General features: G+C 38.1%; 1 protein-coding gene across 8 annotated transcripts in view; it reads left to right on the top strand.

The window, feature by feature from the left end:
- NAALADL2 (N-acetylated alpha-linked acidic dipeptidase like 2) overlaps window positions 1-18492 on the top strand; it is a 1576761-nt gene that overhangs the window by 714417 nt on the left and 843852 nt on the right. Inside the window, exon 1 of one of the 8 annotated variants that reach the window (XM_061415498.1) lies at window positions 13779-14164. The exons of the other annotated variants lie outside the window; for them this stretch is intronic. Within the exon in view, the coding sequence (XP_061271482.1) occupies window positions 14134-14164 (31 nt within the window). The 5' untranslated portion in view covers window positions 13779-14133. Of the gene's footprint in view, window positions 1-13778; window positions 14165-18492 lie in introns of those variants that run through there. 8 annotated transcript variants of the gene reach the window in all.

Genomic DNA, 18492 nt, shown 5'->3' with positions numbered 1-18492 from the left:
ATGCTCAGCTGTTTACTGCTGAGTTTCAAATCACCCCCATAAATCACCCGCATATTGTCTAGCTTTAAACAACACTTTTATTATGTCCTGTTACTTGATCAGGTTTCTTCTGGCCAATTCTTTGATTCCACATGCTTGTTGCTTGGAAATCAGCTGGTGGCTGATCTGTTCTCACATGTGTGGCACATTGGTTTGAATGCCTGGGCTCAGCAGCTTTTCCATATGGTCAGAGCCTCTCCACATGTTTGTTTCAACAGGGTAGTTGGACTTCTAGTGCTCAGGGCCTCAACGATCCTTGTTGCTAAAAGTTACTTGTGCCTTAATTACAGTTCTCATAAGACAACTTTTGCAAATAAATACTGCACTATCAATTAATCTGTTTTGTTAACAGCCATCATATTTAAGTTAAATGATTGCTCTTAAGATATATATTCCCAAAAAAGCAAACATTTAAATGTGAGGTGATTGTCAGTTATTCAGGGGTTTAATCCAACAAACATTTATGTGGTAAAGGAGTTATTATAAAAGCTATGGTCAATAAAAATAATAAGATGTAATTATTGAACGCAGAACTGGAGAAGAAAAGTCTATTGTTTTCCCCATCCTGAACCCTCCTCCCTCCTCCCTCCCCATACCATCACCTGGGTCGTCCCAGTGCACTAGCCCCAAGCATCCAGTATCGTGCATCGAACCTGGACTGGCATCTCGTTTCTGTGGTGGATTCATTTTGATATTTGGCAAAACTAATACAATTATGTAAAGTTTAAAAATAAAATAAAATTTAAAAAAATAATAATAATACATTAAAGAAAGTCTATTGTTGAGAATAGACTTATGGACATGGGGAGAGGGAAGGGGAGGGTGAGCTGTATGGAAAGAGTAACATGGAAACTTACATTACCATATGTAAAATAGACAACCAATGGGAATTTGCTGTATGGCTGTATCAACCTAGAGGGGTGGGATGGGGAGGGAGATGGGAGTTAAGTTCAAAAGGGAGGGGGCATATGTATGCCTATGCCTGATTCCTTGATTCATGGACCTAACATTCCAGATTCCTATGCAATATTGCTCTTTACAGCATCAGACCTTACTTCTATTACCAGTCACATCCACAACTGGGTATTGTTTTTGCTTTGGCTCCATCACTTCATTCTTTCTGGAGTTATTTCTCCACTGATCTCCAGTAGCATGTTGGGCACCTACTGACCTGGGGAGCTCCTCTTTTAGTATCCTATCATTTTGCCTTTTCATACTGTTCATGGGGTTCTCAAAGCAAGAATACTGAAGTGGTTTGCCATTCCTTTCTGCAGTGGACCCCATTCTGTCAGACCTCTCCACCATGACCCGTCCATCTTGGGTGGCCCCACATGGCATGGCTTAGTTTCATTGAGTTAGACAAGGCTGTGGTCCATGTGCTCAGATTGGTTACTTTTCTGTGATTATGGTTTCAGTGCATCTGCCCTCTGATGCCCTCTCGCAACACCTACCATCTTACTTGGGTTTCTCTTACCTTGGAAGATGGGTGTCTCTTCACAGCTGCTCCAGCAAAGTGCAGATGCTGCTCCTTACTTTGGACGAGGGGTGTCTCTTCATGGCCACCCCTCCTGACCTTGGAGGTGAATCAAGGCAAATTGGAAGTGGTCAAACAGGAGATGGCAAGAGTGAACATCAACCTTCTAGGAATCAGTGAACTAAAATGGACTGGAATGGGTGAATTTAACTCAGATGACCATTATATCTACTACTGTGGGCAGGAATCCCTTAGAAGAAATGAAGTACCATCATGGTCAACAAAAGAGTCTGAAATGCAGTACTTGGATGAAATCTCAAAAGCGACAAAATGATGTCTGTTTGTTTCCAAGGCAAACCTTTCAATATCATGGTAATCGAAGCCTATGCCCAGCCAGTGATGCTGAAGAAGCTGAAGTTGAGTGGTTCTATGAAGACCTACAAGACCTTTTAGAACTAACACCCCAAAAAATATGTCCTTTTCATTATAGGGCACCGGAATGCAAAAGTAGGAAGTCAAGAAACACCTGGAGCAACAGGCAAATCTGGCCTTGGGATATGGAATGAAGCAGGGCAAAGGCTAATAGAGTTTTGCCAAAAGAACGCACTGGTCATAGCAAACACCCTTTTCCAACAACACAAGAGAAGACTACACATGGACATCACCAGATGGTCAACACTGTAATCAGATTGATTATATTCTTTGCAGCCAAAGATGGAGAAGCTCTATACAGTCAGTAAAAACAAGACTGGGAGCTGACTGTGGCTTAGATCATAAACTCCTTATTATTAAATTCAGACTTAAATTGAAGAAAGTAGGGAAAACCACTAGACATTTAGGTATGACCTAAATCAAAAGCCTCTTGGTGAAGGTGGAGAGTGAAAAAGTTGGCTTAAAGCTCAACATTCAGAAAATTAAGATCATGGCATCTGGTCCTGCCACTTCATGGGAAATAGATGGGGAAACAGTGGAAACAGTGTCAGACTTTATTTTTGGGGGCTCCAAAATCACTGCAGATGGTGATTGAAGCCATGAAATTAAAAGATGCTTACTCCTTGGAAGGAAAGTTATGACCAACCTAGATAGCATATTCAAAAGCAGAGACATTACTTTGCCAACAAAGGTCCATCTAGTCAAGGCTATGGTTTTTCCAGTGGTCATGTATGGATGTGAGAGTTGGACTGTGAAGAAGGCTGAGCGCCGAAGAATTGATGCTTTTGAACTATGGTGTTGGAGAAGACTCTTGAGAGTCCCTTGGACTGCAAGGAGATCCAACCAGTCCATTGTGAAGGAGATCAGCCCTGGGATTTCTTTGGAAGGAATGATGCTAAAGCTGAAACTCCAGTACTTTGGCCACCTCATGCAAAGAGTTGACTCATTGGAAAAGACTCTGATGCTGGGAGGGATTGGGGGCAGGAGGAGAAGGGGACGACAGAGGATGAGATGGCTGGATGGCATCACTGACTTGATGGACGTGAGTCTGAGTGAACTCCGGGAGTTGGTGATGGACAGGGAGGCCTGGTGTGCTGCAGTTCATGGGGTCGCAAAGAGTCGGAAACAACTGAGCCACTGATCTGATCTGAAATCAAATCCCTTATGATTATACAGTGGAAGTGAGAAATAGATTTAAGGGATTAGATCTGATAGACAGAGTGCCTGATGAACTGTGGAAGGAGGTTTGTGACATTGTACAGGAGACAGGGATCGAGACCATCCCCATGGAAAAGAAATGCAAAAAAGCAAAATGGCTGTCTGAGGAGGCCTTACAAATAGCTGTGAAAAGAAGGGAAGCAAAAAGCAAAGGAGAAAAGGAAAGATATACTGATTTGAATGCAGAGTGCCAAAGAATAGCAAGGAGAGATAAGAAAGCCTTCCTCAGCAATCAATGCCAAGAAATAGAGGAAATCTACAGAATGGGAAAGACTAGAGATCTCTTCAAGATAATTAGAGATATCAAGGGAACATTTCATGCAAAGATGGGCTCAATAAAGGACAGAAATGGTGTAGACCTAATAGAAGCAGAAGACATTAAGAAGAGGTGGCAAAAATACACAGAAGAACTGTACAAAAAAGAGCTTCACGACAAAGATAATCACAATGGTGTGATCACTCACCTAGAGCCAGAGATCCTGGAATGTGAAGTCAAATGGGCCTTAGAAAGCATTACTGCGAACAAAGCTAGTGGAGGTGATGGAATTCCAGTTGAGCTATTTCTAATCCTGAAAGATGATGCTGTGAAACTGCTGCACTCAGTATGCCAGCAAATTTGGAAAACTCAGCAGTGGCCACAAGACTGGAAAAGGTCAGTTTTCATTCCAATCCCAAAGAAAGGCAATGCCAAAGAATGCTCAAACTACTGCACAATTGCACTCATCTCACACGCTAGTAAAGTAATGCTCAAAATTCTCCAAGCCAGGCTTCAGCAATACATGAGCCGTGAACTTCCAGATGTTCAAGCTGGATTTAGAAAAGGCAGAGGAACCAGAGATCAAATTGCCAACATCTGCTGGATCATCGAAAAAGCAAGAGAGTTCCAGAAAAACCTCTATTTCTGCTTTATTGACTATGCCAAACCCTTTGACTGTGTGGATCACAATAAACTGTGGAAAATTCTGAAAGAGATGGAAATACCAGACCACCTGACCTGCCTCTTGAGAAACCTGTATGCAGGTCAGGAAGCAACAGTTAGAACTAGACATGGAACAACATACTGGTTCCAAATAGGAAAAGGAAAACATGAAGGCTGTATATTGTCACCCTGCTTATTTAACTTATATGCAGAGTACATTATGAGAAAAGCTGGGCTGGAAGAAGCACAAGCTGGAATCAAGATTGCCGGGGAAATATCAATAACCTCAGATATGCAGATGACACCACCCTTATGGCAGAAAGTTAAGAGGAACTAAAAAGCCTCTTGATGAAGGTGAAAGTGGAGAGTGAAAAAGTTGGCTTAAAGCTCCACATTCAGAAAACAAAGATCATGGCAGCTGGTGCCATAACTTCATGGAAAATAGATGGGGAAACAGTGGAAACAGTGTCAGACTTTATTTTTTGGGGCTCCAAAATCACTGCAGATGGTGATTGAAGCCATGAAATTAAAAGGCGCCTACTCCTTGGAAGGAAAGTTATGACCAACGTAGACAGCATATTAAAAAGCTGCAAAAGTCCATCTAGTCAAGGCTATGGTTTTTTCCAGTGGTCATGTATGGATGTGAGAGTTGGACTGTGAAGAAAGCTGAGCACTGAAGAATTGATGCTTTTGAACTGTGGTGTTGGAGAAGACTCTTGAGAGTCCCTTGAACTGCAAGGAGATCCAACCAGTCCATCCTAAATATGACCAGTCCTGGGTATTCATTGGAAGGACTGATGCTAAAGCTGAAACCCCAATACTTTGGCCACCTCATGAGAAGAGTTGATTCATTGGAAAAGACCCTGATGCTGGGAGGTATTGGGGGCAGGAGGAGAAGGGGACAATAGAGGATGAGATGGCTGGATGGCATCACCTACTTGATGGACATGAGTTTGGGTGTACTCCAGGAGTTGGTGATGGACAGAGAGGCCTGGTGTGCTGCGTTCATGGGGCCGCAAAGAGCTGGACTCGACTGAATGAGTGAACTAACTGAACTGCTGGTTGATTCATGTTGACGTTTGACAGAAAACAGCAAAATTCTGTAAAGCAGTTATCTTTCAGTAAAAAATTAATTATAAATATTATGAGCTTGGCATCAATAGCCATGTGGATGGATTTGAAATTTATTTGGGAAAGTCACAAGCTGATTTAGTGAGCCAGAGAGTAGAGGCTTATATCTATATGCAAATAGGTGAGTTTGTTCATTTCCTATCTTCACTCTTTTCCTGAAAGACTGTAAGATAGATACTTAGGGATTGAAATTCTATGAAAAAGTCGTATTACAAAATGTTGTTAGGGTTTGATTTTGAGGAAATTGAGTGATGTGATTTTTTTTTCCTTAATTTTTGGAGGAACTAAAATATGCTCTATGTAATTGAAGTTGATTGTAGAGCAGTTAAGGACATAGGCACTGGAACAATAGTGCCTGAGTTCGAGTCCTGTGCTATCTAGAGCAATTAACTTCAGTGCTCACTCGCTCGCGCGCTCTCTCTCTCTCTCTCTCTCTCTCTGTAGTATTCTGATTTGTAAAGTTAAGATGATAACAATGGTAAGTTCATGATATGGTTTGATGGTTAAATGAATTAGTATAAGTAAAGGGTATACAGTAATACATGTGTGCCTTTTTCCCCTAATACTGTACTCTTTAACGCAATTAAACTAGTCAGGACCATCTACCTAAAACTTGTGTTGGAATTCTTGTCTGTGTTTTAATTTTGAATTTAATTTTGATTTTCCACATCTTTAAAGATTATGTTCCTTTTTTAGGCAGAAACTATAATATTTCCATTATTTCAGGCTCTGACATATTTTAAAATTACTTAGGAATTATTAAATACCTCAATCTTCTATAAGTTTGAAAAAAAGAAAAGAAAAAGAATGTTTTGGTTTCTAAAATCTGTTAATGAGAGGGAGAATCTTTTTAAGGGTTATAGTTATAGAGGACGAATGCAATGAGAAAACCCACCAGTCCCAAGAGCTGAAGGAAATCTCTATAGAAATGTTAGAGAGGAGGCCTTTCATTTTTCCTGCAGAGTGTCAGAGAACAGAACTCCCAAGCAGTAGGTTAAGGGTATGTTGAGTTTTACTGTTATTTGCGAGATTCAAGATTTGTGTGATTGAAATAGTCAGGCCAAGCGTAGTCTTTGATTTCACCATCAGGTCCTCATTTCAAATATGTCCACTGATTATTGTTCAAGATACATCATTCCTAATATATAGAAAAGAATTAAATGAACTCCTTAATTTCAGTTATTTTATCTTCAACAATTTCCTGAAACATCAACAGTGAAAAAAGTAAAAATGAGAAAGTAAAAACGAAATAATGGGAATGGCTGAGGGGAGGCAAAAATACAAAGAAAAAAGATAAAGGATGTATCATAGGAAGAAAGAAAATAAGAAAAGAAGCTAAAATTCATGTTGGTAAAGTAACATTTGACATTTTAAAATTGAAGTGCTAGGTGAGTTTGAAAAGTTTGCATGTATTATAATAAACTACCTTTCAATAGCATCAATTATATAAAAGTTCTGCTAAACATTTTACATTCAATGCCTTTGTGAATATTACATTTTCATGACTTTTGCCTGACATTTAATTTCATATCAGCATTACTTTTATGTGCCATTGGAGGTCTTCCATTTTTTATAATATTCCTGTTCATAAATAAAATATAAATGACATAAGCAGTGCCTAATATAGTTTTGGGTAAATTGTTTAGTTGCTTTAACTTACTTAAAACTATTAGTATGCATGTATATAAATTAGTAATAAAAATTAACTTCTCAATGTCAAACTGTTTTACGGATGTAATATATTGCTATTGTATTTCTCATCCTGTTTCTTCTTCAATAAATCTTTTCTTCATTGAAAAGGTTAATAATTACTAGTATTATCATACTTAAAGGAAAGGTCACTTATAGAAAGAATTTGGACTTTGTGTGTTAAAATAATTTTGTCATCTTTTCTCTAGATAACCTTATATATTTTGTATGAATGGGAGGTCTAGAAGAAATCATTGCAAAAATATATTCTTGTTTAGCTTCATACCTATATCTATATCTGTATCTATATATGTATGTATATAATTATGGATATGGCATTTTAGAAGTAAGGAATAACAAAATCTTGGGCAAATTGTTGCTCTATTGTTCTGCTTGAGATTATGTTAAAAAACATTTCAATTGTGATTCTGCCATCAGTTGTCAATTGAAAGCTTCGCAATCTTTGCAAACATAATAATTCACTTAATTTCATTTTTAGCTCTAAGATTAGGTGAATTAACATACAAAATATTTGTCTTATAAGGAGCATACCATGCTGTTAACTATAGTGAATTCCTATCATTGTATTTTTGGTTAAATTTCCAATTTTAATTTCCTTAACTCCATGGTATAACAGCTTATAAACTTAATACTAAAATTTTTGCATCAGAATTTTATTCTTAGATGTTTAGCTGAAGGATAGTCTTTCAGAATTTACCCAATATAGATGTGGGATGGTTCATATGAGAAATCTGTATGCAGGTCAGGAAGCAACAGTTAGAACTGGACATGGAACAACAGACTGGTTCCAAATTGGGAAAGTAGTACATCAAGGCTTTATATGGTCACCCTGCTTATGTAACTTATGTGCAGAGTACATCATGAGAAATGCTGGACTGGATGAAGCACAAGCTGGAATCAAGATTGCTGAGAGAAATATCAATAACCTCAGATATGCAGATGACACCACCCTTAGAGCAGAAAATGAAGAACAACTAAAGAGCCTCTTGATAAAAGTGAAAGAGAAGACTGAAGAAGTTGGCCTAAAACTCAACATTCAGAAAACCAGGATCATGGCTTTTGGTCCCATCACTTCATGGCAAATAGATGGGGAAACAATGGAAACAGTGAGAGACTTTACTTTTTGGGGCTTCAAAATCACTGCAGATGGTGACAGCAGCCATGAAATTAAAAGATGCTTACTCCTTGGAAGAAAAGTTATGACCAACCTAGATAGCATATTAAAAAGCAGAGACATTACTTTGACAACAAATATCCATCTAGTCAAAGCTATGGTTTTTCCAGTAGTCATGTATAGATGTGAGAGTTGGACTATAAAGAAAGCTGAACACTGAAGAATTGATGCTTTTGAACTGCGGTGTTGGAAGAGACTCTTGAGAGTCCCTTGTACTGCAAGGAGATCCAACCAGTCCATCCTAAAGGAAATCAGTCCTGAATATTCATTGGAAGGATTGATGCTGAAGCTGAAACTCCAATACTTTGGACACCTGATGCAAAGAACTGACTTATTTTAAAAGACCCTGATGCTAGGAAAGATTGAAGGCAGGAGGAGAAGGGGACGACAGAGGATGAAATGGTTGGATGGCATCACCGACTTGGACATGAGTTTGAGTAAACTCCGGGAGTTAGTCATGGACATGGAGGCCTGTTGTGCGGCAGTCCATTGCAGTCCATGGGGTCGCAAAGGGTTGGACACGCTGAGCAACTGAACTGAACTATATGATACATATTTTCTAACTGAATTTTAAGTGAACATAAACATTCTCTACCTGTGTTTTTTCTGGGCTGCTTCCTTACCCACCATCTATTAACATTTTTTTTTTTTTTCCGTAATAACACCCTTAAGGACCAAGTATGAGAAGAATCATTTCGAAAACAAAAAGCACAGTTTCTGGGTGCCTTGAATTACCAACCTAGACCTTGAATAGTCTTTCTGTGTTATGATTTTAGGAAACATAGGGATACAAATTTTAAAATAAAGCACTTTCAGTTGGTAGAAACCTGTTGATACTTTTTGAAGAGTAAAGCTATTTAAAATGTAAGCCAATAAGTGCCTTTGAAAAAAGTGAAAAATGGAGTCCTTAGTGGCCTCATGTAGATAAAAGCTTCTTCTGTCTGTTCCCAGAAATCCAAGAGCTGTAGTCAAAAAGTAGCAATTTAAGATCATTCATATTGGCTGAAAGGATAAAAAATTGCATTGTATCTATGAAGCTAAGGAGCTCCTCCTGGCAGGCAGGTCTCAGAGCAGAGCTGCTGCTGCTGCTGCTAAGTCACTTCAGTCGTGTCCGACTCTGTGCGACCCCATAGCCGGCAGCCCACCAGGCTCCCCCGTCCCTGGGATTCTCCAGGCAAGAACACTGGGATGGGTGCCATTTCACTATGTATTGACACATTAACTCTTGACATTCTCAAGCCCTTTTAGATTCATGCAAACTACACGTAGTAGGGCTTGAATCAAAGGGTTCGAATGCCTGAAAACAGGACAGCAGCAGGTTGAATGTGAACTGTAGTTTCCAAGTTCTAAGCACAGTTGTTCTGCTCTTTGTCCCCCATTAGCAAGAGAAAAGAACTTTTAAAAATATTGCTTAGAAGAGACCATGAAGTGGAGATTGTGTGTGTGTGTGTGTGTGTGTGTTTTTCCCTCAGAGCAATGGACATGGAAGCAATTCTCCCTTATTTAAAACCACAGTGCCCAGAAACATCAGTGTGAGCCAGGGCAATGCGGAGAGCAAGCCACAGAGATCTCTTAGGTCCTAGAGTCAGAGCAACCTCCAGGGGAATCTAAGGATCCAGGCAGAATCATTCAGATTTAATGCACAACTGGTGCTTGTAGTCATATTGATGACAAAACAAGGATAAATAAGCCCATCAGATCTCTGAAATTGCTAACATCATACCAGCTTTGGGGGACTTTCAGAGTCTGAATGTTGTAATGTTTGAAAATAGTAGGTTTTGGAATTTGACAGTCAGCTGTGATGCTCCAGGTACTTGTACTTTAATAGCTGTGAGAAGTTGGGGAAATGACTTAATCCCTGAGTCACAGATGCTTGCTAAATCGCTTCAGTCATGTCCGACTCTGCAACCCCATGGACTGTAGCCTGCCAGAATCCTTTGTCCATGGGATTCTCCAGATCAGAATACTGGAGTGGGTTGCCATGCCCTCCTCCAGGGGTCTTCCTGACCAAGGGATTGAACCCACATCTTATGTCTCCTAAATTGTCAGGCAGGTTCTTTACCACTAGTATCACCTGGATACCTCATCTGTAAAATGGGAATAGTAATAGTACTTAACTTTTAGGATTGTTTGATTAAATGACATCATATACGTTGTGTTAAGCTTATAGTAAATCCTTGCTTATTTTAAGGGCTCCATAAATCATATCTATTAGCATATGATTTTGGATACCATAAGATAGGTGTGTTATATATTCAAATCTAAGAGTTAAAGATATAAAAGAGACTCATAGATTTCTCTGACTAGATAAAGTTGCTTACCGTGTTGGAAATCGGCAACTACAAAGAGAGATAACTCAGAAAAAATAAATGTAAACTCTTCAGCTAAAACTGACAGTTTTATAATTAACAAGTGAGATTAGGGGAAAGCTGACTGAGCCTAAGAAGACCCCACAGACCCTTTTGCATCGTGACTTAAGTGAAGCTCACACCTACATTAACGCTGACTTTCAGTGGCTTTCCTTACATGATGAGTTTTTAGCCTCTCATTTATTTTATAGTTTGTGGTGTCCTTTCTCTCCTGTATGTGCATTTCTAGTGTAGGCCATGTGCATTACTCTGAAGGGGGACAGGATGTAAATTCTGCACAAGTTAGTGGATACTTTATACATACTTTAGAATAAATGCAATGATGACCTGGAAGGGGAAACAAAGGATACTCTAGAATCTAGAAGGAATCAACATAAAAAATGACCAGGAAAGAAGTCATGGCAGAAACAGGAATGATTTACACATCCCTAAAATAGTTTTGTGATGCTAGAGGAATTTGAAACTCACATAATAATTTGGACACATAGTACTATCTAGAGTATCTACCTATTCAAGTGAGCCATAGAGTATACTTCATTATTTCAGTTCATTTAAATTGTCTTCTCTTTGCCAAGTTTTGTATTGAATTATATCATTCTGATATTCGAAAAACCTTACTTTAAATGCAGGAACTTGGGTGGGCCCAACAAACTATTCAGTTAGTGTGCATTACACATAAGTACCCAAAGGAGAGCCAGCCCACTCGGGGAACTGCCAGGTGGTCATACATATACAAGTGATATAAAGTACACTTACACAAACCTGCTGGATTTCATCAAATAATTTCCCCTCAAATGGTTTTGACTGCATTTTGCAATTTATAGCTCATAAATTTGGCATCCTAGAAATATACCTTTTACATGTCATTTAGAGATCAAAGTACTCAGGCCTCGGAGTTAAGTTTTAGTTATATACCTCCAGCTTGATGATCTACTCTCCCTAAATTCAGTGTACAATTACCTGTTTCAGAGTAGGTTTGGCCTAATTGTATTTCTCCCCCTGAAAATAAAGCACAGATAATAATTTCCCCTTACTTTATAAAGTCTTTAAATTAGTGAAGCATGAACAACAAATAATTATTGTCATTATTTTATACAGTTATCATACCAAACTGCAATTAAATAAGGAATTCTTACTGCCTTTCCAGACACTGTAGCAATTGCCAGGTTCCATTTCACAAAACCAGATGGAAAAAAAAAAAAATCTCATTATACTGAAAAAATTAAGTCAGGGAAGAGAGTCTTCTGTATTACTCTTTTTATAGTTTTATCTTTGGCCCTGCTCTCAAGTTGAGACCATTAAAGCTTTCAACAACAAAAATTTATTTCACAAATATAGGCTTTATTTGTACAAACTAGGTTCATACTGAAAAATTTATGTCAAATGTTTTCAGCCTATAAGGAGTATCCTTAAACTGAAATATAGAAATTCCTCTGGGCACTCCTCATTCACTGGTGCAGCATCTAAAGTGATGCTGCACGGAGGTGCATAATGAATGCCTTCTGATGATGCACTGACATTTCTAAGAAATGCCTCTGCCTCAAATCAATCCAGTCCAACCAGCAAATGATTTGACATTCAAAGCTTCAGGAAACACTATATGAATATATTTTTCCCCATTGTACAATAAAGATTCAATCATAGAGCTGTCATAGGAAACTGAGATTCTGCCTTATGTTTTCAAATTAATCTGCCAGCCTCATTTATTTATCTTACTTGTAAAATAACTTTTACAAGTAGAAAAGCCTTTAGATGTGTTCGTAATTCTAATAAGATCTATATGGTCTTTTATACTGTTACAGTTAAAATACTATCAGTATCATCGTAGTCAATGGATCAAGTCAACCATCTAAGCAAACATGGTTTTCTACAAAAAAATGCCTCACCCATGTTCTTGATTAATTATCGCTAATTCCTTAAATAGTTAAACCAAACTCTTAAGCATTAGGTAAAAGCTATTGTTGTTGTTGTTGTTTTTTTAATTGACTGTAAAGAAACTCAACTCTGTAATAGCAGGATGCAGAATTGGCAGTTTCAGGTCAAATGTAATGATAACTTTTGTGTACATATCAGCCCCACTTCTCTCATATCTATCTAAAGCACAGTTAATGACTAACAGATGCTTCCCATTCTCAAAAGTGCTTGAGTACACTGCTCCATCTCATTATCTCCAGGTTCTTGTGATTGAAACTTAAGCCCTCTGGTCATAATTTAATTAAGTCTGTATTTTAAAGTTCTATGCTCCAAATATTTAATTTCTTAAACACTATAGATGTGGAGTGATGCTGTGTTAGTGGATCACTTACACCGTGTTAGACCTTGTTCTAAGCACCTTTAATAATTTATATCACTTGTAGTAATATAAGTAGTATTATAATACTATTTGCATGTAGTAATACATGCAAATACAATGCTCTTAATATATCCATTTTACAAATATGGAGTTTAAGTATAAATAAATTAAATGATTGGTTTAAATTACATAGCAGAGCTAGGATGTGAACTAAGTAGTCTGACTATAGTGTTAATTTAGAGATTGATAAGGTCAGAGCATTCATGTAGTAAATTCCCTCTCTGCAAATGCTGAGCAAGGAAGTAACAGTGCCATAATTTTATTTCTAAGTGACATCTGTAATATATAACTTATTAAAATGAAACTTTCATTTACTGTGTATTTATTTTCTAAAGTATCTGCCAGCTGTTGTGCTATTAGATTTGAAAGACTATATTTTATATATTAAATTTTAGCATATTTCTATATTCATTTTTTACACCTATATAATTTACTTAGTTTCAGCCAGTAAAAATGTGTGAAAGATAGCATTCAGAAGTATCAATTTATTTTAAACTACTCATATGCTTAGTAAGAATACAAATTCATTTTTATTGATCTAAGCTTGTCATAGTGTAGAAAGATATCTCTTAGTTCATCTTATATTTGTTTTCTTTCCCTTACAAAAGAATAAGTGTGTATAAAAGATAAATGTTTGAGTATATTGAATTTTAAAAACAATTTAGCCTGCTCTGTGGGCCTGGGTAGGAAGGGATTCCACCTAAATAAATAAGGTATTTGAAAATTGTGCTTTTCATAAAAATTAAATTTTATAACAAAATAAAAAGAAGTAGTATAATAAAGAATGTAAGGATGCAATAAATACTTCTATTTCAAGAAAGGTAACAAGTTCCTATGACTTGATGTAGACTTTATTTTGGGGGCTCCAAAATCACTGCAGATGGTGACTGCAGCCATGAAATTAAAAGACGCCTACTCCTTGGAAGGAAAGTTTTGACCAACCTAGATAGCATATTCAAAAGCAGCGACATTACTTTGCCAACAAAGGTCCGTCTAGTCACAGCTATGGTTTTTCTAGTGATCATCTATGGATGTGAGAGTTGGACTGAGAAGAAAGCTGAGCGCCAAAGAATTGATGCTTTTGAACTGTGGTGGTGGAGAAGACTGTTGAGAGTCCCTTGGACTGCAAGGAGATCCAACCAATCCATCCTAAAGGAGATCAGTCCTGGGCATTCTTTGGAAGGAATAAGCAATGATGCTAAAGCTGAAATTCCAGTACTTTGGCCACCTCATACAAAGAGTTGACTCATTGGAAAAGACTCTGATGCTGGGAGGGATTAGGGGCAGGAGGAGAAGGGGACGACAGAGGATGAGATGGCTGGATGGCATCACCGACTTGATGGACGTAAGTTTGAGTGAACTCCGGGAGTTGGTGATGGACAGGGAGGCCTGGCGTGCTTCGATTCATGGGGTCGCAAAGAGTCGGACACGACTGAGCAACTGAACTGAACTAAGTACATTTCTTTTAGGGAAAAATTCATGTGGTAGATTCTAAAATCTGCCCCATGTATTTTTAAAAAATTTCTCATATATGGTAGCTGTAAACTAATATGACAGTATAAGTTAGAATGAATCGAGTATATCAGTTGTAGAAAATGTGTGAAGTTTGACCTAATTATGCAATCATACCTAAGACATACTGATTTTGCTGAAGATTTCCTTTTACAATATAAAATTTCCATTGTATTTGGGAATTTTAAAGTTCTGGTGAAAAAAAAAATGAGATATTTCCTTTGCTTGGTCTCATGGGTAATAGGTTTTTAAAGAAAGCTATGTTATTTGTGGGACAAATGAAATAATTCATCCTTATTTAAAATTGAATATATCATTAATTTTATTCAGTTTAATTTTTGAGAAGTTCATTTTAAATAGGGTAAGTGAAACAAAACTGTCAGGGCTGAGATTTATGCTTTTGTAAAAAGGTATAATATTTTCCTGTGTGTGTGTGTTAGTCACTTAGCTGTGTCCGACTCTTTGTGACACCATGGAATGTAGCCCGCCAGGCTCCTCTGTCCATGGAATTCTCCAACCCACTGGAGTGGGTTGCCATTTCCTTCTCCAGGGGATTTTACTAACCCAGGGATCAAACCTGGGTCTCCTGCTTGGCAGACTGACTCTTTACCATCTGAGCCACCAGATTTTTTCCCCATTTTTTCCTTAAAATAATTTTAAACAAATGAATTTCTAATGATCTATAATATACATTTATCAAATAAGTTTTTCAGTGCTTTATTATATGTGTTGAAAGTGAAAGTCCCTCAGTTGTGTCTGACTCTTTGAGACCCCCATGGACTATACAGTCCATGGAATTCTCCAGGCCAGAATACTGTAGTGGGTGGCCATTCTCTTCTCCAGGGGATCTTCCCAACCCAGGAATAGAACCCAGGCCTCCCGCACTGCAGACAGATTCTTAACCAGTTGAGCCACCAGGGAAGCCCATTATATGTTATCACAATCTATTTCTTTGAAAATTTTCCTAAAATTTTGGTTTTTGTTAGATCAAGTGGCTCAATCCATGCAGATACTGGTCTCCTGGAAGATAGAATTTAGTGTAAATTTATAAATTTGTAATGAGTCCAGAAGTGGTAGTAAGGATGTCAGGGAGATATCCATCATGGTGAGGAGTTAATATCTGTATCTGCATAACATTCTAATTGATGGCTCTGTCTGATGTTTGAAAAGCGTTAAATTGCTGATGTACAGGTGATGGAATGCCTATTGTCAGGCTAGAAATGAAAACTCTTCCTCATCACTGCAGTTGGTTTGTAAATGATTTGTAGAGAAATGACTTTGAATGTTTGTATTAGAGGTCAGAATTAGTGATCTCACTTTTCTGTAGTAACTTCTGTGTGCCAAAATCTTCCTTGAGCATAAACCACAGTCTACAATTCAGTATTTTTAAAGAAAACTATTAGAGACACTCTGATTCATTAAAATGGGAGGGAAAAAAATCTAGAAAACTATATTGAAACAGTGTCTAAATAAATCAATAATGCAGAAACTGAACTGTTAAAGAAGTAAATAATCATATGTCAAGATAAGTCAAATAAGAAAAAAAAGTTGATAACTGCTAGAAATTGTACTATTTTGCAGTGTACATTAAAAAATGGATTGTGGGGTTTTTAACACCACAGTTTATTAATCACTAACATTAATCTAATAGTTTTATAAAACCACAAATCACCTGAAATGTGTCCCGAAATATCACTTTTCTCAGCCAAAAGAATGATTCAGCATTGGACATCAGCTTTCTCTTCTGTAATATGAAATAGGTTAGAATCATGGATTTTAAAGATACTTTATTTCTACTGCCTTCAGGTTTTTCCTGTTCTCTAGTAATGTCTCATGCTGTTTTTTTTGTTTGTTTGTTTGTTTTAACCAACTATAACCATCTCCTGCTGCTGCTGCTAAGTCGCTTCAGTGGTGTCCGACTCTGTGCGACCCCATAGATGGCAGCCCACCAGGCTCCCCCATCCCTGGGATTCTCCAGGCAAGAGTACTGGAGTGGGTTGCCATTTCCTTCTCCAATGCATGAAAGTGAAAAGTGAAAGTGAAGTCACTCAGTGGTGTCCGACTCTTAGCGACCCCAGGGACTGCAGCCCACCAGGCTCCCCCATCCATGGGATTTGCCACGCAAGAGTACTGGAGTGGGGTGCCATTGCCTTCTCTGATAACCATCTCCTAACCTGTCAATAATTATCACTAACTCCATAATCACTCCATTTCTCTGCTTGTCTTGTTGTGACCAAAGAATTCAAATAATGCTTTTTTTTTTTTTTTTTGAATCATTGTGGAAAACAGGTCAAGCAGAAAAAGGGGAGAGGGAAGGAGGCAGAACAGAAGAGGGAGGGGAAAAAAAAAGAGTCACTCCTCAGGCTGTTCTAATACATAGTATCAATTAAACACCTGCATAACAGTTAGTATGCCATGTGGCACTTTAAAAAAAAGACCCTAGTCTACACAGGGACTAACTGTAAAACAACAAGCTTCATATTGTGTGTCAAGTGTGCGTGTGTGAGCATATTATGCAACCTCTTCCCTTTTCCACAATGTCATGAAGAATTATGTCTTGTCTTCTATATTATCTAACTGATTTTATTTCTTTCAACAATCCTTGACTCTCCTCCCTCCTCCAATATAAGAAATGGCCCTTTAAACCCATACGGCCTATATGACCCAAATTGGTGCTTTACGTTCGCTATCTCAGTTAATTCTATTGACAGTACTATGAGGTTTATGTTACCATCATGCCCGTTTCACAAATGAAGACCCTGAGTTGCAGAGAAGGTAAGCCTTTTGGCCACGATTACCCTTTCTTAGCTTTTTCTCCAGCTCAGGCTCTTGTGCTCCCTCCCCTGTCATAGCACGTCAGTCTGGGTTTATCAAGTGCTCCATGTACCATGCACTCGTGTTCATCTGTGTGTTTTTATGTTTCACCCCCGCCTAGCTGCTCTCCTCTCACACCCCTTGTCTGCCCTAGTTTAACTTCTCCCTTCTCTCCAGTAGTACTCCTCTCTTCTCTCCAGTTAGAAAGAACTTCAACAGAGAGTCATTTCCCACATTTCCTGCTAGAATCCATCACCACTGAGTCTCCCTTGCATTTTTGCATTTGTTATGTGACTGACTTGTTTGTTCAAAGGTCTGTTGTTCTTTTTGAATCGTTCCCTGCTCGAGGAATAGGGACCCATTCATCTTCGTTTTCACTGCCTATTCCAGTACCTGACATATATTAGATACTCATCTTTATTGAGTCAGCCTGTACAAGACTAAATCCTAGAAGATATGGTAGCAGATGAGAAGTTTAATCGGAGTTAAACTTTTTATATTGTAAAGTTAATACTTAATGGTACTTGAATTGTCTTAAACATTCAGGACGTTTTAATGTATATGGAAACCTGCCAGCCAGGATTGAAATTGTATATACCCATAATTCTGTACATAATGCCACTCTTTCATGAAGTCTTTGTACCTTTTTCATTAGAGTTCACTTGTTCACAACTGGCCCTAAGGCATTTGGGAAATCAGTTGTCGGCTATGTTCTATTTTTCACCCATCACAGTGGTGCACATAGAAAAAATCATAAAACATAGTGAGAGACCTTAGAATCCAGCTGGGATGACAAATCTAATACACAGAAAATTTAAGTATAAATACTCTTAATCTGCAACCACAATACACCAGTGTGTTACTGAATACAGACTAAAGACCACTTGTAGTTAATTAGCCCAGTTATCCTAATACCACTCTGCAGGACACAGCAAACTGTCATCCAGAACTGTGTAGGGGAGAAAAGCCTCCATCTGCCACTCTGTAGCAAGGTTATGAAACTAAACCCTCCTATCCTGGCAAAAGGCTTCCTTGTTTGGATAGATGCCATCCCAGACTTTATTTAAAGTTCAGTGAGCCAGGCCAATTCATGTCATTAATCCCAGGGAACATGTTAGCTTTCTATGGTAGTGTCAAGGTTTTCCAATCATTTTGATAACTCATGAGTAGGCAAAACACCATATTTTGCTTCTTGAATTTCTATAGAGGTGCTACTTCATTTTACTGTTTTCATTCTTACCTTGAACTTACATTTTTAAAATGAGCTCTGGTAATGTAACTGATCCCAGGGTCTTCCCCCTATTCCCACCTCATCTTAACTTAAAAAGTTACAGCATTATTGCTTCT

This window comes from Bos javanicus, chromosome 1 (genome assembly GCF_032452875.1).
Source record: "Bos javanicus breed banteng chromosome 1, ARS-OSU_banteng_1.0, whole genome shotgun sequence".
NCBI lineage: Eukaryota > Metazoa > Chordata > Mammalia > Artiodactyla > Bovidae > Bos > Bos javanicus.
This window is presented reverse-complemented; position numbering and strand designations above follow the sequence as displayed.